The sequence below is a fragment of the Kogia breviceps genome, chromosome 4 (genome assembly GCF_026419965.1).
Source record: "Kogia breviceps isolate mKogBre1 chromosome 4, mKogBre1 haplotype 1, whole genome shotgun sequence".
Classification (NCBI taxonomy): domain Eukaryota; kingdom Metazoa; phylum Chordata; class Mammalia; order Artiodactyla; family Physeteridae; genus Kogia; species Kogia breviceps.
Genome location: NC_081313.1, coordinates 182,260,458 through 182,281,695, shown reverse-complemented (window position 1 = coordinate 182,281,695; position 21,238 = coordinate 182,260,458). Strand labels below are relative to the sequence as shown.

General features: G+C 59.5%; 2 protein-coding genes and 1 non-coding gene across 9 annotated transcripts; 2 read left to right on the top strand and 1 right to left on the bottom strand.

Annotated features, from left to right (window-relative positions):
• Nucleotides 1-226: 226 nt before the first annotated feature.
• Nucleotides 227-333, top strand: LOC131756541 (U6 spliceosomal RNA). The gene has a single exon (XR_009335700.1). It is a non-coding gene; the product is annotated as a U6 spliceosomal RNA (small nuclear RNA).
• Nucleotides 334-2,099: 1,766 nt separating this feature from the next.
• On the bottom strand, nucleotides 2,100-11,305 carry R3HDM4 (R3H domain containing 4). 3 transcript variants are annotated; one of them, XM_059061873.2, is made up of 8 exons: nucleotides 11,166-11,305; nucleotides 6,316-6,470; nucleotides 5,797-5,921; nucleotides 5,258-5,381; nucleotides 4,973-5,058; nucleotides 4,422-4,507; nucleotides 4,288-4,343; nucleotides 2,100-3,136 (listed from the first exon to the last, which is right to left on the bottom strand). In XM_059061873.2, exons 1-8 carry the CDS (start codon nucleotides 11,240-11,242, stop codon nucleotides 3,033-3,035), a joined length of 813 nt encoding a protein of 270 aa, XP_058917856.1. In that variant the 5' UTR covers nucleotides 11,243-11,305; the 3' UTR covers nucleotides 2,100-3,032. The 3 variants fall into 3 exon arrangements, with proteins under 3 accessions (XP_058917856.1, XP_066889359.1, XP_066889360.1); XM_067033258.1 differs by lacking the exon at nucleotides 11,166-11,305 and adding an exon at nucleotides 7,782-8,065; XM_067033259.1 differs by lacking the exon at nucleotides 4,288-4,343.
• Nucleotides 11,306-11,354: 49 nt separating this feature from the next.
• Nucleotides 11,355-20,217, top strand: KISS1R (KISS1 receptor). Of its 5 annotated transcripts, none has more exons than XM_067033254.1 (6): nucleotides 11,355-11,627; nucleotides 14,015-15,019; nucleotides 15,788-15,912; nucleotides 16,460-16,595; nucleotides 16,907-17,139; nucleotides 17,328-20,217. In XM_067033254.1, the coding sequence occupies exons 2-6, from the start codon at nucleotides 14,776-14,778 to the stop codon at nucleotides 17,775-17,777; spliced, it is 1,188 nt and encodes a 395-aa protein (XP_066889355.1). In that variant the 5' UTR covers nucleotides 11,355-11,627; nucleotides 14,015-14,775; the 3' UTR covers nucleotides 17,778-20,217. The 5 variants fall into 5 exon arrangements, with proteins under 5 accessions (XP_066889355.1, XP_066889356.1, XP_066889357.1 ...); XM_067033255.1 differs by lacking the exon at nucleotides 11,355-11,627 and adding an exon at nucleotides 12,209-12,755; XM_067033256.1 differs by lacking the exon at nucleotides 11,355-11,627 and having other exon boundaries at nucleotides 13,424-14,717; nucleotides 14,767-15,019.
• The last annotated feature ends 1,021 nt before the right edge of the window (nucleotides 20,218-21,238 follow it).

Genomic DNA, 21,238 nt, shown 5'->3' with positions numbered 1-21,238 from the left:
TTGCATGCGACAATGGATTCCCAGCAGCCACCTAAGTCACATTTGGTGGAACAAAAAAACACTTTCTCAATTTTAGTGAATGATCCCACTTGGTTAAGGTATTGTTGCACTAATATCATGAAAAAAGGGACGAATTGCTGAGCCGGTTTTTTAATGGAGTTCGCCCTTAGTGTAAAAACGTATATCCTCTTGTCCTCTAAATAGCTCTGGGGTCAAGCATTGTACTGTGCTCGCTTCGGCAGCACATATACTAAAATTGGAACGATACAGAGAAGATTAGCATGGCCCCTGCGCAAGGATGACACGCAAATTCGTGAAGCGTTCCATATTTTGCCCTTTCTTTTTCTGGTGTCCGCGCTGTTATAACTGGGCTCTATAAGCGAGATGACTTGACGCATTGAAGGTCCCTCTGGACTCAAGCCCCATCCGCAATTCCTTCTCCAAAAGTTGGTTCTATTGCTGTCGGACTCTCCCCAGTTTGAAAGGTCTTTTCCAGAAACACCTCCTAGAATTGCAGGGAAGAGTGCACCGGGCGGCAGGCACCGTCTGGGCAAAGGTCGGGGGGCTGGGCTGTCTGGGGGCCCCGCTGGAGTAGCGGGGTGGAGGAAAAAAACCCACGCCCCAGCCAGGGGCCAGGACAGGACGGAGTTCGCGTGAACAGTTCTGGAGGCAGGCTGTGGTCTCCCCCAGAGACCCGACACCCGCGCCCGGAGCCCCAGCCGGTCTTCTGGTCGCCGGAAATTCGGTCCCCTTCACAGGTGCGAGCCTCCAAGCGGGTTACTCAAGTATCTCGTCGTGTCCTCCGTACGAGACCTTGGGATTTCCATTATTTCGCATCTATGTGTAGAACTTTAAAAATGCCCGTTAAAATGGAAGACAGCACACCCAGCACCCAGACCTTGGTTTCTAAAACGGTGCCCCAGGGAAAGGAACCAGGCTCCTTGGCGAAGTGGCTGGTTCTAGGACGAAGCAGGAATATGCAGAGCCCTGTGCATCTTGTAGCGGCAGAAAGTAAAGAAGGTGCTCAAATAAATAAATAAAACCCCGCAACTATGGGAGTGCCTCAGTGACACACAGGAGCCACTGAAAGGGCTCCCAGCAGCCGAATCTGGAACGACCTGAGGAATACTGGATTATAACCCAAACTAGAAAGTAAATGCCCAGGCGTCTGTACTGATATAAATGGTTAAATAACCAAATACACAGGGGAATAGAGACAAATCTCCCCTGTAGAATTTCCAGTAATCAACATAGATACTCCGCCTTCAGGGAGGTGGAGGAGATCAGGGGTGAGTGCAATAGTGAGGAGCCCTGTGGGCAGCAGGGACCCCTGATGTGGCCGGGTGAGAAGGGAACTTCTCTCAGCGTGATCACAAGAGAACAGCAGATGATCCAGGCTGGGGGATCCTGCAGGATGCACAGCCGTTCCCAGACACACACAGAAGGAAGACACGGGAAGGAGGCCACATGAAGATGGAAACAGGCTGGAGGGATGCAGCCACAAGCCAGGGGAGGCCGGAGCCCCTAGAAGCTGGAAGAGGGAGGGAGGACACCCCCCTGGAGCCTCTAGAGGGAGTATGGCCCTGCCACATCTTGATCTTGCATTTCTGGCCTCCAGAACCAGGCGACAATAAACTCCTGTGGTTTTAAGCTGCAGTGGGGTGTATTTTGTGCAGCCACCCAGGGAGCTCACACAAGTGACTTTTTTTTGGGGGGGGGGCCATGCCACGGGGCACGTGAGATCTTATTTCCCCAACCAGGGATCGAACCCGCAGCCCAGCAGTGGAAATGCAGAATCTGAACCACTGGACCACCGCCAGGGAAGTCCCACAAGTGACCTTTTTGGAGGTCACACAGCTGGAAGGTGGGAGAGCTGGGGTTTGAGCCTGGGCACCTGGGAGGGGACCAGCCAGGGCAGCAGAGCCAAGGGCCGGGCCACTCCTAGCAGAGTCTCCCCACACACCTGCCTCCACGGGGGGTGTCACTCAGAACCAAGCTTCATCCCCTGAGGCCGGCATCCTTCAATGACCAGGACACAAGGGCATCGTGAGTGCCCTTCGTGCGCCCAGCCCTACCCCAGAAGAAAACCCCACAGCAGCGACCAGAGCACCAGAAATTTATTGAACACTCCACTTTTCCCAAAGCACAACGAGCCACACACACGGGGGTGCAGGGCAGCGGTGCGGTCTCCAGCCCTGCCTCCTGTGCCAGGCCAGGGTGACCAGCACGAGGACACCCCAGAGCCAGGCTGGGGGCAGGGGCAAGGGGACATGGAGAGAGGAACGGGACAGTCTGAGGGTGGAGGCTTCTGGCTGGAAGTCCCACATCCTCAGTATGAAGGGAGGGGGGTGTGTAGAGCAGACGGGGCCCTAACAGCCACCAAAGGGGAGCGGGGAGGGCAACACACATTCCAAAAAGAGGGTGACACCAGCCTTTAAGACGCAGCTTCCATCCTGGGTTGCGGGGCACACGCGCGCGCGCGCACACACACACACACGCACGCACGCACACACACACACAACGTAATGCTCCCAGGGCGAGGGGCAGGGCCCCAGAGACCCTGCACCCAAGCCAAAAACTGGGAGAGGGTCAAGCAGGGACTGGAATGAAGCCCCCCAATTTATCACTTGGGGCGAGTTTTTGGTTTTTCTTCTCAAAAGGGAAATTTAAAAATCGACAATAAATCACGCCTAATTCATTAAAAATGATAAAAACCCAGCCTCTCCCTCCTCGCTTAAGCGTCACACGGGGCCAAAAACGCTGACCCAGGAAGGGACAGGGAAGTGGCCAGGCCGGGTGTCTCCTCCCGAGTCTAAGCCCCGGGGCGGGAGGAGGGCGGATTGTGCTCTTGCGGGGCAGCCCAGCCGCCAGCTTTAACCCGGAAAGCTGGGCGGGGAAGGGGTGCGGTGCAGGAGCCACCCCAGAGGGAAGAGCACGTTTCCAAGGGAAAATTCTAAAAATAATAAAGGTATTTTAGCGGTGTCACGGGAGGTCTTGGCACTGGGGAGGCGGGGCCCGGGGCAGGGCCGCCATCAGCTGCGCTGCTCCAGGTACGCGGACAGGAGCAGCCCGGGCGGCAGGAAGTCCAGGTGCCGATTGCTGACCTTCATCTGCCGCTTGCCCTCCAGGTCATCACCTGCCGGGGGACAGGAAAGACGGGGAGGAAGGCGAGCGTTGTGGCACACAGAGCCCAGCCCTCGGCCTGTTCTGCCCCGGGTCCCCACAAGCTGGGCTGCCCCAACCCCCCAGGTCCCAGGCCAGGCGCTGAGAGCAGCTCGAGCTGTTCCTTCCTCTCCCGTTACTTATCCCGTGTCCTACGGGCACAGAGGCGCACGCACCACCGAGACACACCGGCCCGAGGCCAAGGGGACTGAACGAGGGTCCCGCCCTGACCCTTGGTCTCCCGCCTCTGTCCCCGCCCTCAGAGGGAATCACCTAGGCCCCCGGTGGCCCAGGCCCCACCCACCTCCCGTCACCCCAAAACCTGAACCATAGCCATACACAACCCAAGCTGGGCCGACCTCCCAGCCTCTGGCCTGGCAGCTCCCTCTCCCCTGCTCCCCATCTTGCCAGGCCCCACCTCCTATGTTCAGGTCACAGCTCCACGCCCGCAGAGAGGCACCCCCAGGCCAGCCCCTCCATCCCGAGTGAGTGGGAACAAAAGCAAGTGTGGGGGCTGCAACTCCCTCCCAGGCAGCCTGAGAGGAACCATCCTGGGGTTGCCATGGAAACCGTCTCCTCAGCAACTCCAGGCAGGAGGCAGAGAGATGGGTGTGGAGAGAGAGGACCCAATGGGATGCCGAGGGCCAGCAAGGGTCTGCGAGGACCCTCCATGGGGGGGGGTGGGGGGGCTGTGTCCCAAGATCACTCCCATCGTAAAAGGGGCACACAGGCCCCTGGAGGAGGGACTTGCCAGAAGTCACATGTGTGGCACAGTGGAGGGGGGGGGCTACAGCTAAATGCGAACTCTGCAGACATCGGGGTCCCCTCATCTCATCTCGGGGTCCCTGGAGGCCCAGCTTCATCAGCCCCACACAGGCCCCTCTCTCCCCAGCCCTGAAGATGCAGATGGAGGGGTGTCTGTGTGCACTGCATCATCCATCGTGGGGCCAGACGTACAGGCGCTTCTGATTAATTAAGGCAGCAACGCACTGCCGCCTCTGTGTCCACGCTGTCCCTCCTCTTCCAAAGCCTGCCACCGGGTAAGCAGACCCCGGGGAAGCCCAGCCTTGGTTTCCCCCAGACTGAATCAGCCAACTGGGGTCCCAGGGGCCTCCAGGCACTTACTGGCTGAGATGAGGTCCATGTACTGGCAGATGGCGTGAAGCAGGAGCCTCTCAAAGCTGCAGGGAATGGATGCTGAGTGGCCAGAGCCAGACACCGAGGGAGCTCACCGCACCCGCCCCCACCCACCCAGTCACCTGTTGTCCAGCATGGCCGTGTACACAGCCTGGGGGGACACAGAGAAGAACCTCAGCAGCCGCTCCTCCCAAGTCTCCAGCATTTCCTGCAGGACAGACAGGCCCAGGGGCCAGGCCGATATGGCACCCTAGCCAAGATGTCTAGGCCCCCCACATCCATGACAGCCTCTGGAGCCCAAAGCCCTGGGTTCAAACGTGGCCTCTGATTCACTACACGAGGCTACTTAACCGTTTCCAAGGATACCAGGCACTCAGACACATCCACACCTTTGAATCTCTGAGTCTTTGGCCTGGTGAACTCCTACACATCCTTCAATACCTACCTTCGTTGCCCCTGTCCCTCCCACCCTCAAGGAGAACCCTTGACCAGTCCTGGGTCCTGCACTCGGATCTCACTAGTCTGTATCCTGCCCTGTCTGCTCCATCACACCACTTTCACTGGGTTACTGGTCTCCCCTCACCCTGCCCGACTGAGAAGCTGAGAAAAAGGGCCTTCAAAAAAGACCAGGCAAGTGGAAAGAGACAAGGCCAAGGCCGGGCCTGGGACTCACCATGGGAATACGGCTCCGCTTGAGAACGGCTCGTAGACGCCGGCTGATACGCTGGAAGCACTCACGGGGCGTGTAGGCCGGGTCCTCTGCAAGAGTCCACGCGGTGGGGCAGAGGTGGGAGTGAGCCACAGGCCCCGCCCACACACCAGGCCCCTCCCACCTGCCCTGCCCCACCCACACGCTGGGCTCCTCCCACCTGCCCTGGCCCAGCCCTCCCACACCAGGCCAGGGCCCCCCATCATACCTCTGCCCCACACCCCCACCCCCGACTCAGGGTATGGGCACCTCTCCGGCGGTCTTCCCCGCGGGCAGGCCCCCTCCTCCGTGCCTTGCTCTTGCCCTCATTCTCCAGGTAGCGGAGAACCCGCTCCTGCTCCTCCCCAGAGCGGTTCATGAAGTCGTTCCAGACCTGGAAGAGAGGCAGGCAGGCCCTGACCAGTGACTGCAAGCCCCCGAGCCTCAGTCTCTCCATTTGGCTAATGCACACTGGGGGGGCCACAAGTGCACAGAAATACTCCTTGTGCACACATGTGACCACTGGGCCGGCCAGGAGCTTGTGGGGCACTTGCGGACCCACCTGTGTGGGGCGGGGAATCGAAATGAACCAAACACACCCCCAATCACATCAGTAATTCCAAGTGTGAAAAGCAGATGAGGCACAGGTGCTAGAAGGTTCTGGGGTGGGTAGGTTTCAGGCCTCTGGAGGGAGACCCAGGGCATTCATCAAGGGACCAGGGACGGGGTGGGTGCTCCTGGCACAGGGTCCAGCATAGGCAGTGCCTGGTGGTGGGCGGGGAAACCCAGGGCAGGATACGGGGCCCCACCTCGACATAGGTCTCGTTGCTGCAGGCCTCTGCAAAGATGCTGGGTGCTGCAGGGGGCGCCAGGTCCCCATCCTCCAGGCCAGGTGTGCCTCCATCTGTCTCCAGCAGGGTCAGGAGGTACTGGGCTAGATGGAAACAGATAGTCTCTGGGCTGGGGGTTGCATTCAGGACCCCCGCCTCGGGCCCCCCCCTCCCCCACCAGGCTCCATGGGGTCCAGAGGACCATGTTTCCTCCCCCACACCTCTATATTTGGGGCCTTTACTCTCACCAGCCTCCCCTCCTCCACGCTCCAGCTGTCTTTCCCAGAAGGCACAGGAACCATCCAGCCTCCAGAACTCCTCCTACCTCCCCCTGGCTTGGCTTGTTGAACTCCTACACCTCCTTTAAAGCCCCAGCTCCAATGCCCAGAGCTCCCTCTCGTTGTCCAGCTCAGGGCCAGGCTCAGATAACAGAACGTGCACACCAGTGCTGTCTGAGGCCTAGGAGCCCCCAGGAGGCGCCCCTCGACCCCTGCTCACTGTTCTCCAGGCGCTGGAGGCTCTTCCGCCCCTTGGCCTTGGGCACGAGGTCTGAGTTCCGCACAGCCTGGTTGATGAAGTGTTGCTTCCGCTTGGAGGCCGAGAGCCTCTTCACCTGGGAGCCAGCTAGAGCGGGCAGGCAGCCCGGAAGGGGCCTGTGGGCCGGGTGTGGGGGGGCAGTCCTCAGGGCCAAGACAGACCAGGACACCCAGGCACAACCCTACCATCGCCAGTCTCCCACAGTCATCCCCTGCTTGGTTTCCCTCCACAAAGGGAAGCTCACCCCCTATCACACGCGCAGCCCTTAAAATGTCATTGTGTCTCACCGTCACAACACCCGGAAGCAGGTACCGTTGAGGACGGGTTAGTAAACCAAGGCTCGGAGAAGGGGAGCCACACATTGGGTGGGAGGCCAAGAAAGCTGCTGCCCACTCCCCCAGGCTTCCAGGTTTGAGCTGCAAGCTGGTGAGGCCCAGAGTCTCCCTCCTCTGGGAGTTTCTCGAGACTTCATTTGATGGAGCATCCCCTCACCCCCAACCCCATGCTTCCAACAGAAGATAACCCAGAAAACGGCCCCCAGGAGCTAAGGTGATGCCCCGGCCCACCTGACTCGTGCCCCAGGGGCCCCCTTGCTGGATGGGGGAGGCAGACAGAGTGGCTCCCCCACCACCACCCTGAGCACCGAGCACCGGGCACTAATCCTGGAGACGGATTAGCGGCCCAGGCAGGCCTCCCGCTGGGGACCCGAGGGCCAGGCGGCAGGCGGCCACGCGGGAGGGAGGGGGGGATATTGAATGGAAACTTCCGGGCAAGAAGCTGCAGGGCCTCCTCCCTGGTCAGCCCCTGACCACAGGCTGAGAGGAGGGTCCCACCCGACTCAGAAACCCTCACGCTGGGGAGCCAGTGGTGGACTCTGAGCCTAAGAGGGTCTAGGGCGCCAGGATTCCCCCTCCTCCTCACCCTGTGCCTCCGCTCCAACCCGCCAGGCAGCCCGGCCTCTGGGCCTCTGCACCAGCTGTGCCCCCGCCTAGTGCTCATACCCTAGGCTCCGAATGGCTCACTCCCACCTCCTTTTGGCCTCTGCTCAAACCTCCTCAGGGGGACCCCAGCCCCTCACTGTTCTGTTCTCCTGATGGCCACACGTTCTACCACCCTGCCCACCACCCACCGTGATCTCCACGCGGGCAGGGTTTGGTGTCCGCTGTAGCCCTGCCTGGCATAGAGTAGATGCTCAAAAAAATAACTGCCCAATCAGGTCTCCAGCAAAATCTCACGATTCCAAGACTGAGTAGAACCCAGAGTCCAGGATTCCACCCAAACTTTCCTAGTGTTCAAAATTCGCAAGACACAAATTAAACAGAGAAGCATAACCCCTGCCCCACAAACAGGCACTAGAAAATGCCATGAAGCCCTAGGACAGTGGGACAAGGTGCCTCAAAGAGGTTAGGATTGAACTCCACACTCACCAAGGTCTATACATATGTAAAGAGTCCCCAGCCTTAAGTTTTTTGCCCTGGCCAGAAAGGCTGTTACATCTTGATCACGAAGCAAATAGGCTGATGAGTCTCAGCCCTGTCTGAGGTCGGAGTGGGGCAGGCTCCATGGATGACACTTCAGGCAAAAATCTATGAAAAATTATCTGATGGGTAAATTCATGCAGGCACAAGTACCCATCAATAGGAAACACACAACCAGTGGTTAGAATTCGTCGTTTTCACTGCCGGGGCCAGGGTTCAATCCCTGGTCAGGGAAAGACGATCCCACAAGCTGCGTAGTGCAGCTAAGAAAAAAAAAAAAAAAAAGTAGGAGACTAGGAGACACACACAGGCAGGGGTAGAGCCTGGAAGCTCAGCCCTGAGTTTGAAGCCCAGCTACGACAGACGCTTCACTGTGCTCTGCAAAGTGGGGATAACGATAGCCCCTGCTGGTCTGGGAGGGGGCACTCAGAGCCAAGAGGAACCAGGACACACACTCTTCCCCAAGCTGCCACCTGTTTGGTTTTCTCCTGTGACTGGGAGCTCACCCTCTGGGCCACAGCATTGATCATAGCCGGGTTAAGCGACTGCCTTCACCATCATCGAGGAGGCAAGTACTACTGTTCTGATGCCCGTTATACAGATTTGCAAACCGAGGAGCAAAGTCATTATCTCGAGACCCCACAGCTGCAAAGAGGGCAGCTGGGACAGGGCAGGGCAACTCAAGTCAGTACAGAGCTCACAACTGAGGCCGGACGCAACCTTCCTGAGGCCCAGGCACCGCCACCCCAAGCTCCAGATTCAGCTGCGGCCTCACTGTGGCTCCAGGGCCTGTGTCTCCACCCTGCAGCTGGACGGAGGCCAGGACAGTGGCCTGGCGGGGCAGATAACAAGACCACATCCGGGGGGAACTGTCGGGGAACCTCAGAGCAGGGTGGGACTCAGTGAGAGAGCTCAGGCCCTCAGGACGTGGGGCTCCAAGGAATGGGGCTCCCTGTCACCTCGGGACCCAGGGCAGAACCAGGATTCAAACCTGGTCTGAACAGGACCACTCTCCTGAACCATCCAGCCTCCTGCTTCCCTCTGGGGCCACAGTGGTCAGAGGGGCTCAAGCTCAGGTCTCGCTGGACCCCTCCGACCACAGCCCACTGGACTAAGACCCAGCTGCTCCCGGACCTGCTCCTCCATCACCTGTGGCTCCCCAGCACCCCCAGGACAAGGCCCAGCCTCTCCCTGGCCTGGCATTGCAGATCTGGTGCCTGGTCCCACAGGCCTCCTGGGGCCTCACTACCCTCTCGGATTCCAGCAGATTCCAGCAGGAGCCTGGGGCAGACTGCAGAGCCTGGAGCCACAGAGAGGGTAGGCGGAGGGGGCAGCAGATTTGTAATGAACACTGGGGAGGAGGGGTGGAGGACAGCATAAACTTTATATAAAATACATCCACATCAGAATATCAACACCCATCTCTCTCCACCTCATTGCCCCTGCTCCAGGCACAGGGCCCTTCTACTGCATTGCAAGCTGATCTGGAACAGCCTGCCTCAGGACCTTTGCATGTGCTCAGCCTCCTGCCTGAAGAACCCTTTCTCTGGCTCCTTCTGGTCCCAGCTCAAAAGCTACCTCCTGGGAGAAACTGCCCCACCCCCACAACTAGTGCAATCAGCCCCGTTTCCGGCTTCACCGGTTAGCATCAGAAACCAGCTGGTCCTCATACTTGTTTACTCCTGATTCTCACCTCCTTCACTAACCCACACGGATAAGGTCCCTCTCGGCCGCTCCTGTGTCCCCAGTACCTGGCCCACAGCAGGTGCTCAACAGCTGTTTGTTGAATGAATACCCGAACTTCTGTTTACACACTCACCCAAGAGCCAGTTCATCTGCTTCCCCAGCCACCCAAAGAGACCACTTTACAGACGGGGAAACTGACCACCCAGATGGGGCACGTGAGGCTTCCTGGACCCAGCAGGCCTTGGGAAATGTCTGCACCATGGCAGGGGCCAGCGTCCAACAGGGATGGACAGGCCTGACAGTGGAAACAGCTGCTAAGTCAGGTTGGGTTTGGGGAGGACAGGTTCCTTTGCCTCCCCCAAATCTCCCTTGGGTTTTGAGATGGGGCCTTTGACACCCATTCCCCTAGGCAAACACACCCCCTCTCTGGCACCTGCCCCTCCCCCAGGAACAGGCCAAACAGGAACCTACTTTCTCTAGCAGGAAACCAAGGAGGGCTCAGAGCGGAGGTGACTCAGGCTGGGGTGGGCACACAGAAGGAGCAGCAGCCCCCCCCCTCCCCCGGCATGGAGGTGAGGGGGGATGGGGGCAGTTTGGAGGGACCCACCTGGCAGGTAAATACCCACTTTGAGTGGTTAAGGCCCCTTAAAAGAGGGTAAATAACCACATCTGTAGAGACCAGTATAGCTTCTGGGTAATAATAACAATAAAGTAATAACAAATATAATAATAAAGCAATCACAAAATACCAAAATGAGAAAATTATTTTAAAATAATAAAACACCTACAATAGTCAACTATTTAAGGTAATTATTAAAGAATGGACACTCCGCTTTGCTGGGCACCTCCAAGTGCAGGGTCACTGACCCCAGCCCCTCAAAGAGAGGGCCGCTGTTATTCCATTTTACAGATGCGGAAACCGAGGCACCGAAGAGGTAACAGCCTGCCCGGGGCCACTCGGAAGGGCACACGAAGGAGCAGAAATGAAACCCCAGCAGCCAGGGTGGACCACCTGGTTTTCTGCATCAACACTCGGGTTAGAAAGAGATCTGCGAACCTGGGGGAGGGGGGCGTACCCATATGGGGCCGCCCACCTGCTTCCAGTACACGTCCCAGGACACACAGGCTCGTGTTGGCCCGGGTTTATAAGCCCCCCATTCATTTGGGTATTTACCCGGAGAAAAACAAAGAGCGCGTCCACCGGGAGGTGGGGGGCTCACAACCCCGCCGGGTACACAGGACTGGCCGGGGGGTAAATTCCCGGCTGGGGGACAGGAACAGCCGCAAGTGAGTGAACACCCAGAACACCACCAGCGCGGATTCCGGGTACACCGCGCGCAGCGGCACCGCCTCACCCGACGCGGCGCCCGGGACCCCCGAAGCTCGGGGGCTTCAGCGCCGGGGGTCCGCACACGCGGACACGGGGGTGCCCCCTGCGCCCCGGCAAAGACCCGGGAGTACGGGGATGGGGTTTCCCCGGGAAACACCCGCTGACAAAAAAGCCCACCAACCACCCCGCTCCACCCGAGTGGGGTACCCCCCAGGAAAGGGGGCGGGGCGGGCCGGGGGCTGCAGCCCGGGAGGGGGTAAGAGGAGGGGGCCCCGGAGCCCGGAAGCGCGCCCCGCCCGCCCGCCGGCCGCACTCACAGCGTCCGCCTCCCGCCCGGGGCGACCCCCGCCGCCGCCTCCTCCGGGCCGCCCTCCGGGTTCTCCAGCGCGACCATAGCTTGCACGCCGCTGCTGTTGTTGCCGCCGCCCGGCAGGGCCTTCTCCGGGCCGGGCAGGAAGTGACGGGAGCCCGGAGGCGGGGCGGGGCGGAGCCTGGAGGCTGGACGCGCCTGGTGGGGGTCGCGGCCACGTCCCGGCCGGGCCCGAGCTGCGGGCCGGGGACACCGAGGCGGGGGACACCCAGCCCCGAGGCACGCACGGGGACACTGAGGGGGGCGGCACCCAGCCCCGGGGAAACCGGGGCGGAAGGCCGCGCCTGTCCTGCGCCCAGGCTGGGCTGTGGGCAAGGCACCCAGTCCTAGGGGGACAGATGGCGAAATAGAGGCCTGGGGAAGGAGGAAGGAGGAAGGAAGTGGACGTCCTTTTCAGAGGCTTGGACAGGTGAAATGACCCATGCTGCCCCCACCCAGCACCAACAGGGCTTTCCTTCCACCGGACCCCTCCCTGTCCTCTGTAAAGTGCAGCCTCTGGAGTCCTGGCTGGGTGCCTCAATCTACTCTTCTCTAAAAATAGAACAAAGCTAACCCCACCTCCTTCTGCCTTTTAGAGTTTATTCATTTAGCAAATGCCCACTGCCCTTGGGGTGGGGGCTATGCTTTCCGGACCCAGCAGTGATCAAACAGGACCTCCCCGCTGTGGGCTAGGGAAGAGGAGACCTTTGGAAAGGGGACTGGCGGCCTGCAAAAGTGGGAGGGGTATGCCAGGCAGAGGGAACAGTCAGTGCAAAGGCCCTGGGGCATCCAGAATGGCCAGAGTACTAGGTGAAGGGGGGAGGAGCAGAATAGAGGTGGAGCAGAAGAGACAGACCTATGAGATGGGGTGGGGGTGGGGGGCCTTTGATGACAGAACTGGTTTTTGACCCGAGGGTTAAGAACAGAGAATTAAACCTGCTCTAAAATCAAGAATCCACCCTTCATTCTACAAGAAAAGCGGGAGAAGGACTTCCCTGGTGGTGCAGTGGCTAAGAATCCGCCTGCCAATGCAGGGGACGTGGGTTCAAGCCCTGGTCCGGGAAGATCCCACATGCTGTGGAGCAACTAAGCCCGTGTGCCACAACTACTGAGCCTGCGCTCTAGAGCCCGCGAGCCACAACTCCTGAGCCTGTGTGCCACAACTACTGAAGCCCACGTGCCTATAGCCTGTGCTCCACGACAAGAGAAGCCACCACAGTGAGAAGCACACACACCGCAACCAAGAGTAGCCCCCGCTCACCGCAGTTAGAGAAAGCCTGCACACAGCAACAAAGACCCAACACGGCCAAAAGTTAATTAATTAATTAATTAATTTCTTAAAAAAAAAGAAAAATGGGGAACTAGGACCACAATAAGAGACACCACAGGGATGCAACCCCCAGATCCAGCCTGGTGAACATTGTACAGGACAAACAACCCAATTGCTTTAACGTGTAAAGAGCAAGAGGGGAAAAAAGAAAAAGGAAGAGGAACTATTACAAGACCCAAGAAAGCACACAGTGTGTGACCTCATGTAGATAAATATGAAAAAATCAAGGTGATACAACTTGGGAGATGGTACCTCTGGGGCGAGTGCTTGGGCGTGGGCTCTGGGGGCCAGGATGTTTGGTCTGCGGCTCTGGCCCATGATGACCGGCTGCTGAATAGATGTGGTAACTCTACAGGACACAGCCTGGGCCTTGCTGTGATTCTTGGGCCTCACTCATTTTTCCTGTCCTCACCTTCTTTTTTTGGCCTTGCAGCCCAGCATGTGGGATCCCTGACCTGGCATCGAAACTGTGTCCCCTGCAGTGGAAACGGGAAGTCTTAACCACGGCACTGCCAAGTCCCTGTCCTCACCTTCCTAACGCCCTCCCAGACCCTGGGCCAGTCCATGAGCCGTTGCTGCCAACCACCCCCCCACCCCACCCCCCGCCGAGCCCCCCTCCAAGGTCCAGCCCCACTCAACTCAGCAGCCTCCCCAGGACAGTTCCTCCATGCCCATGGAGTATCCCTGGGTCTCCTCATCCTAACCTGGCCCTCATTACCACCCCAAAGGGATTTTTTTTTTCCTTTTCTGAATTTTTAGAATGATGTTGAAGCCTGTCTCCCCCCAGGCTCCTTGTACTTCCTTCTGGAGATATTTGATGCCCATGCATATTTATTCATTTCTTTTCCCCCTTTTAGTCTTTTTTTTTTTTTTTTTTCTCCTGCGGTACGCGGACCTCTCACTGTCGTGGCCCCTCCCGTTGCGGAGCCCAGGCTCCGGACACGCAGGCTCAGCGGCCACGGCTCACGGGCCCAGCCGCTCCGGACGCGCAGGCGCAGCGGCCACGGCTCACGGGCCCAGCCGCTCTGGAAGCGCAGGCGCAGCGGCCACGGCTCACGGGCCCAGCCGCTCCGCGGCACGTGGGATCCTCCCGGACCGGGGCGCGAACCCGTGTCCCCTGCATCGGCAGGCGGACTCTCAACCACTGCGCCACCAGGGAAGCCCCTTTTAGTCTTTTTTAGACAGACGGCATCATCTTTTCTTTGGCTACTGAGAACATCCCAGTGCCCCGTTTCATGCCTCACAGGCTCGTATCTGGGGTACATTTCTGGGGGTGGGTGTGGGTGTCAACATTATCCTTTATAAACCGCCCTCCACCTGGTTCCCGCTACCAGCAGCACAGGTGTCTGTGTCCGGTGCTGGCATCTGCCAGTCAGTCAATGCCCGTTAGGTGGGAGGTGGACACTCTCAAGGGGTCTGATGTGCAGCAAAGTCCTGGGGAGGTTGAGTTTTGGTTGCGTTTCTGTTTTTCTTTTGTTTTGTTTGAGGTTAAGAACAGGCATCTTCTAACCACAAGATCCCGGGCTTCCCTTCCTTGCCCTGAACCTTCCATGGCTCGCCAGTGTCCTGGGGCAGCAGATACGGAGGACCTCTGAGGGCTGACCTCACCGCCAGCCGGGGCCCACCCACCCGGAGCCCCAGCCCCATGGAAGGTCAAAGTCATGGCCTCTGCCTCATTCGCTAGACTCTGTGGCTTTGTCCCCCTGCTATTCCTGCTGGTGGGTCTCTACCCTTCCCTCCCCTGGGGTAGGATCGGTCCTTCCCGGGTCCACAGCAGCCTCTGGGAAGCCTACCCCACCCCTGCTCCGCCCCAACCCCCTCCTCCAGCCTCCCCCCTCCCGTGCTCTTATCCTGACCCCCAAGGTGGGGGGGAGCAGGGAATGGGAGAGAAGCGTGCTGCGCTGGTGAACCGCAGGGCGCGCAGGCAGGGGAGGGAGTGGCCAGCGGCTGCAGGAGAGGTGGGAAGGAGGGGACGCGGTGGGATGCGGGGTATAAACGCGCGGCGGCTGAGCGCCAGCGGAGGATCCACGGAGCCCAGCGAAGCCGCGCTCCAGACCTTGTGGCGCATCCCAGGAGGGCGGCCGGGAGGAGGGTCACTGCCCCATCCCCGGGCGCAATCCCGGAGGGCGGCTGGGAGGAGGGCCACTGCCCCATCCCCGGGCGCAATCCCGGAGGGCGGCTGGGAGGAGGGCCACTGCCCCTTCCCCGGGCGCAATCCCGGAGGGCGGCTGGGAGGAAGAGGGCGGCAATGCGCGCCTTGGCCGCGTCCGGGCCCAACGCGTCCTGGTGGGCGCTGGCCAACGCATCCGGCTGTCCCGGCTGTGGCACCAACGATTCGGACGGCCCGGCCCCGGCGCCGTGGCCCGTGGACGCCTGGCTAGTGCCTCTCTTCTTTGGCGCGCTGATGCTGCTGGGCCTGGCAGGGAACTCGCTTGTCATCTTCGTCATCTGCCGCCAGAAGCAGATGCGGACGGTGACCAACTTCTACATCGGTGAGCGCCCGGGCGCCGCGCGGTGCCTGCGGGCCATTCCGGGGGTCGCCAGGAGGGCGGAGTGGCCAGGGGCGCCCCTAGCGGTGCGTCGGAGTCCTCTCAGAGAGGGATCTCTCCCCTGCGGGGCTCCCTGTCCTTTCCCCGTTGTCCCTGTACCTTAGGCTGGAGGTCGCAAACTCTGGCGTTGGAGCGTTCCACGGTGGCCCGAGTAGTTAAAAGGGAGGTTGGAGAGTGTGGCCCGTGGAGCGCTGGCCATGCCGCTCGAGGAAGATGTCCGATTGAAATGTGGTTCTTATAACATGGTGTCCGATGAATAAAAGGAGTGGGGGAAAGACTGCGTGGCCCGCGGGCCCCCAGAGTCTCAGTTTACACGTTTGTGTGATGGGGGTGCCCTACCCGGCTGAGTGCTCAGTCAGTGTTCTGCATTCTATGTCGGCTGTCGGGCAACACCAACTCTACCCAATTTTCAGGTAAGAAAACTGAGGCTCATTGGGGCGGGGCCTGCTCGCAACCCCCACAGCGGTGAGCAGGGCCCACCGCTGCTAGAACAGCTATGAAGCCCCTGCTGGGGGGTGTTTGAAATACAAAAGGGTGAGAGGAGGGTGCCCCAACTTCTCTGCCCACGGATGTCCCGGACCTCTCTGGGGGCCTCCCGAGCCACCCTGCTGTTCACTGGGACACAGGCGAGGCCCAGGGGGCTGGGCCAGGGCGCTGGGCGGCGAGGCAGACCTAGCCCACATCTAGCACCCGCGCGTCCCCCGCCTGCAGCCAACCTGGCGGTCACAGACTTGACGTTCCTGCTGTGCTGCGTGCCCTTCACCGCTCTGCTCTACCCGCTGCCCGCCTGGGTGCTGGGCGACTTCATGTGCAAGTTCCTCAACTACATCCAGCAGGTGCGCGGGCTGGGAGCAAGCGGGCTGGGAGCAAGCGGGCTGGGAGCAAGCGGGCTGGGGGAAGGGGCTCGCGAGCCAGGCGAGGAGCGGTGTGGGCGGGGCTGGACCTCCTGCTGGGCGTGACGGTGGGAGGGGCGGGGACAGAGTCTGGGTGGGCGGGGCTGGGGTAGGTGGAGCCTGGACTGGGCGGCAGGGAGGAAGACGGGGGCAATGGGGGTTGGGCGGGGAGTGGGGTGGCGGGTGCTCGGAGCCCTGCTACTTCTTGCCCCACCCGTCTCGGGATCGTAGGATGCATCTGCCTCTCCTGGTCTCAGTCTTGGGGGCCTCAGCCTCCCCCTAATGACCCCGCCCTCCCCCACCACCCCGGGCTCCTCTCTGACATCCCCTCCTCTCCTGCCCCTTCAACTTGTGGGCCCTGGAGACCCTCCCGGGACAGGTCCTGCCTGTATTCGAGTGGCTGGACAGTGGGGGACCCGCAAGGAGGGCGCAGACGGGGAAAGGTCCAGACCAGGCAGGGGGCCACACGGAGGGCTCCCGTCCCTCCCAGGTCTCGGTGCAGGCCACGTGCGCCACCCTGACCGCCATGAGCGTGGACCGCTGGTACGTGACTGTGTTCCCGCTGCGCGCCCTGCACCGCCGCACGCCCCGCCGGGCGCTGGCTGTCAGCCTCGGCATCTGGGCGGGTGAGTGCAGCGCGGAGGCCGCACGGGGTAGGGGGGACAAGTTTTCGTGCCCTGGGCTCACGCCGCACACACACACTCACTGCCTCTCCCCGGGCCTCGCTCCTGCAATCTGGGAAATGGACGCAATGGCGCTCCCTGCGAGGGCTACTGAGGGCGCGGACCTGGGCAGACGTGCCGCCTAGGAGGCGCTCAATGTCCGCTGCCCTAACCCTAACCCTAACCGGGGTTAGAGGCACCGGGGAGCCCAGGGCCCGGGCCCCCTCGCGCCCCTCGTCCCCCGGGCCCGGTCTTCAGCCGAGCCTGTGATGCAGGCTCCGCGGCCGTGTCGGCGCCCGTTCTCGCCCTACATCGCCTCTCGCCCGGACCGCGCATCTACTGCAGCGAGGCCTTTCCCAGCCGCTCCTTCGAGCGCGCCTTCGCGCTCTACAACCTGCTGGCGCTCTACCTGCTGCCTCTGGTCGCCACCTGCGCCTGCTACGGGGCCATGCTGCGTCACCTGGGCCGGTCCGCAGTGCGCCCCGCGCCCGGCGACAGCGCCCTGCAGGTGCGCGGCTGGGTGGATGGGGGCGCGGCCGGGCAGGGGGTGGGGGGGATGGCAAGTGGGGGCGGAGTGAGGTGCATCTGAGGGGGGGTGGCGCGGGGGTGGAATTTAAGAGGGTCAAGTAGCGGAGAGCCCTGGGTGTCGCCCCCGCCGGTCCTTCGCCTTCCCTCATACCCCCTCCCCCCCGCCAGGGGCAGCTGCTGGCGGAGCGAGCGGGCGCTGTGCGGGCCAAGGTCTCGCGGCTGGTGGCGGCCGTGGTCTTGCTCTTCGCCGCCTGCTGGGGCCCCATCCAGCTGTTCCTGGTGCTGCAGGCGCTGGGCCCGGCGGGCGCATGGCACCCGCGCAGCTACACAGCTTACGCGCTCAAGATCTGGGCTCACTGCATGTCCTACAGCAACTCGGCGCTGAACCCCCTGCTCTACGCCTTCCTGGCCTCCCACTTCCGTCAGGCCTTCCGCCGCGTCTGCCCCTGCGCTCCCCGGCGACCCCGCCGGTTGGGACCCTCGGACCCGGCCACCCCCCAAACCGAGCTGCACTGCCTGACCGCCCACCAGGCCCCCGCCAGGCCCCCGAAGCCAGGCAGCGGTGGGCTGGGGCCGCGCAGGCTGTGTGTACTGAGGGAGCACGCTGCCCCTCTCTGAGCCCTCTCTGGGGGAATCAAGATGAGCCCCTCTGGAACGGGAGCTGCTTAAACGGCAGCTGCTGTAATTCTGCTATCAATGTCTTTATTTTGGTCCATGTTCATCATAGCGAACATGTTTTGCGCTCTTGTACCACTTGGCCACTATCGATATTGTAATTATTATTTCTGTGTTTCCTAAAGTTGAAGATGCTTTGCTGATGGCACTTTCTGGAACTTTCAAGGAAGCATCAATAGACGTTTTCACATACTGCCTTGCAGTTGACTGTAAACTTATAAGATTCATGCCATTTTCAGAGAAGTTAAAAAGTGAACACACAGGCTTCCCTGGTGGCGCAGTGGTTGAGAATCCGCCTGCCGATGCAGGGGACACGGGTTCGTGCCCCGGTCTGGGAGGATCCCACATGCCGCGGAGCGGCTGGGCCCGTGAGCCATGGCCGCTGAGCCTGCGCGTCTGGAGCCCGTGCTCCACAACGGGAGAGGCCACAATAGTGAGAGGCCCGCGTACCGCAAAAAAAAAAAAAAAAAAAAAAAAAAAAAAAAAAAAAAAAAGTGAACACAATGTGCATCTTAAAATTGATAAAAAGGTGCTCTTCTTGCTACCAGGTGAGCGTCCAGAATCCTGGCTGGAAAATAATGGGTGTCATTGACTAAATAAGGCCTCCCTGGAGCACAGCGCACAGAGCCGTCCCTGGGAGACACAGGATTAGCAGTACGTCACAAACCACCCTAAAACGGGGAGGTGTAGAACAGCATCAGTGTGTTAGCACTCACGATTCGGTGGGTGAGTGGCCTCAGCTGGGCGGTTCTTGTGACCCATGTGGGGTTAAGTGAGTAGCCGACCTAGCGGCTGGACCAGGGAGGCCCGAGAAGCCTTTGGTCTCATGCTGGCAGCCAAGCACTCCTCCACAGGCTGCCTGGGCTTCCTCCCAACATGGCCGTCTGGGGAAAGCCAGGCTTACGCCTTGGCGTAAACTTCCAAGCAGAGGTGGGAGCCGCAGAGCCTCAGTCCTTCCACATTGAATTGTTGGGTGCTGTCAGGGTCACACCCAGCTTCAAGGTGGGGGGAACAGACCCACCTCTTGGTGGGTTGAGCTGCGTGTGCCTGCTGGGCATGGGGAGGGTTAGGGTGAGGCCCTGCAGGCCTCAGGCTTAGTCACCCCTGAATGACAACCGCCCATCTCTTGGAGGGGCCCCTCCCTCCCAGATTATTTGGGGACATCCTAGGTCTCCAAAGAGCCCAAGTTTGCAAAGATGTTATGTGAGAAGGGGAGGCCATTCCATTCTGACATAGACATTGGCCTGAAGCTCGCTTGTTCTGGCGTTCAAGTCCTGGTCCCTGTACCAGGCCAGGCATGAGGGTGAAATCTCCCCTTTGCCCACAGGCCCTGCCCACCTCCCTCCCTCTCCTCGCCCCATCCCCCAAAACTCAACTCAGGGAGTGGGCTTGGGGTGGGGGTGGGGGTGGGGGGGATTTCCTGTGACAAAGGAATTTGAAACAAACAAACAAACAACCAAAATCAGGGAATTCCCTGGTGGTCCAGTGGTTAGGACTCCATGATTTCACTGCTGAGGGCACATGTTTGATCCCTGGTTGGGGAACTAAGATCCCACAAGCTGTGCGGCCAAAACAAAACAAAAACAACCGAACACAGTTCCAGAGGGACTCTTGGGCACCTATTTCAGAGAAATGAAAACTTCTGTTCACACAAAAACGTGTACTCATGTGATCATAGCAGCTTTATTTGTGATAGCCCGAAACTGGAAATGACCCAGACATCCTTCGACAGGTGCACCCGTGGTCCGTCGACACCCACTCAGCAGATCTGAGTTGTGAACATACTGTTGATACACACACACACACACCCGGGGTGGATCTCTGGGAATGATGCTGAGTGTGGGAAGGAAGTCCCCGAAGGTTACATGATGTACCATTCCATCTGTGTAACGTCCTTGAGGTGACAAAAATATGGGAACGGAGAGCAGATGAGTGGTGGCCGGGGTAGGAGATGACAGGAAAGGGGCAACGTGTGGGACCCTTATGACAGAGCCACTCTGCCCCTGGACTGTAGTGGAGACACAAACCTACGCAGCTGATAGAATTGCAGAGAAAACACACACGAGGACAAGTAAAACGGGAAATACGAATCCGTGGGTGGGATGTAGCAATTCCAATATCCTGATCTCGATGTGGTACTACAGTTTTATAAAATGTCACTGTTGGGAGAAGCCTGGTGAAGGCTATGAGAGATATCTCTGCATTAGAATCTACAATGATCTTGGGATTTCCCTGGTGGTCCAGTGGCTAACACTCCGCGCTCCTAATGCAGGGGGTCTGGGTTCCATCCCTGGCCAGGGAACTAGATCCCCCATGCATGCTGCAACTAAGGGTTTGCATGCCGCAACTAAGGAGCCCACCTGCCGCAACTAAGACCCAGCACAACCAAAATAAATAAATATTTTTTTAAAAAGTACAATGATCGGGCTTCCCTGGTGGCGCAGTGGTTGAGCGTCCGCCTGCCGATACAGGGGACGCAGGTTCATGTCCCGGTCCGGGAAGATCCCACATGCCGCGGAGCGGCTGGGCCCGTGAGCCATGGCCGCTGAGCCTATGCTCTGTAATGTGAGATGCCTGCGTACCGCAAAAAAAAAAAAAAAAAAAAAAAGTACAATGATCTCGAAAAAATTTTTTAAAAAATGAAGTTAAAGGGGTTTAAAGGGACATCGAGGAAGAGGCATCCTTCCAAAACTGCAGACCCTTGGTTTATCCTCAAGTCAGTTCAGCTGGGCAGTTTTCAGAGCCCCTTCTGCGTGCCTGGCTCTGTGTACGAGGCCCCCTCTGACCCCTGCCCACACAGAGCCCCTGCCTAGCTGGCAAAGGGGCCAGTGAGCGGCAAACTACCTAGAGAGACGCAAATAACAGCAGTGAAAAAGTTTACAAAGGAGATGTGTGTGCCCTTTGTGAGTGACTGGGAGCCTGACCTTGGTGGCAGTGATTCCAGCAAGGCTTCCTGGAGGAGGTGAGACTAGGAAATGTGACCTGAGCTCAGAGGTGAGGGAAGAGCATACCAGATGGAGGGCACAGCTGGTGCAGCTCAACTGGGAGGGGTTGGGGTGGGGGTGGGACCCGAAGCCACAGCATGGGATAAGCCCCAGGGGTCCGGGCGGGTCGGGAGAGGTGTTAATTCCAATTTCAGATAAACAGTGAAAAAAATTTTAGTATCATTATGTCCTGTGCAATATTTATTTGGGATACATTTAAAGTTATTCGTTGTTTATTGGAAATCCAAACGTAACTACAAGTCCTGTATTTTGTCCGGCAACTCTTCCCCGGAACATTTCTAAGGAGCCACAGGAAGGGCTAGGCGGGCCTCAGCTTCCCCGTCCGACCCGGGAAGCTCGTTTACAGGTAAGATGGCGCCCCCTGGCGGCCTCCGGCGGAAGCCCCGCCCCCGCCTGCAG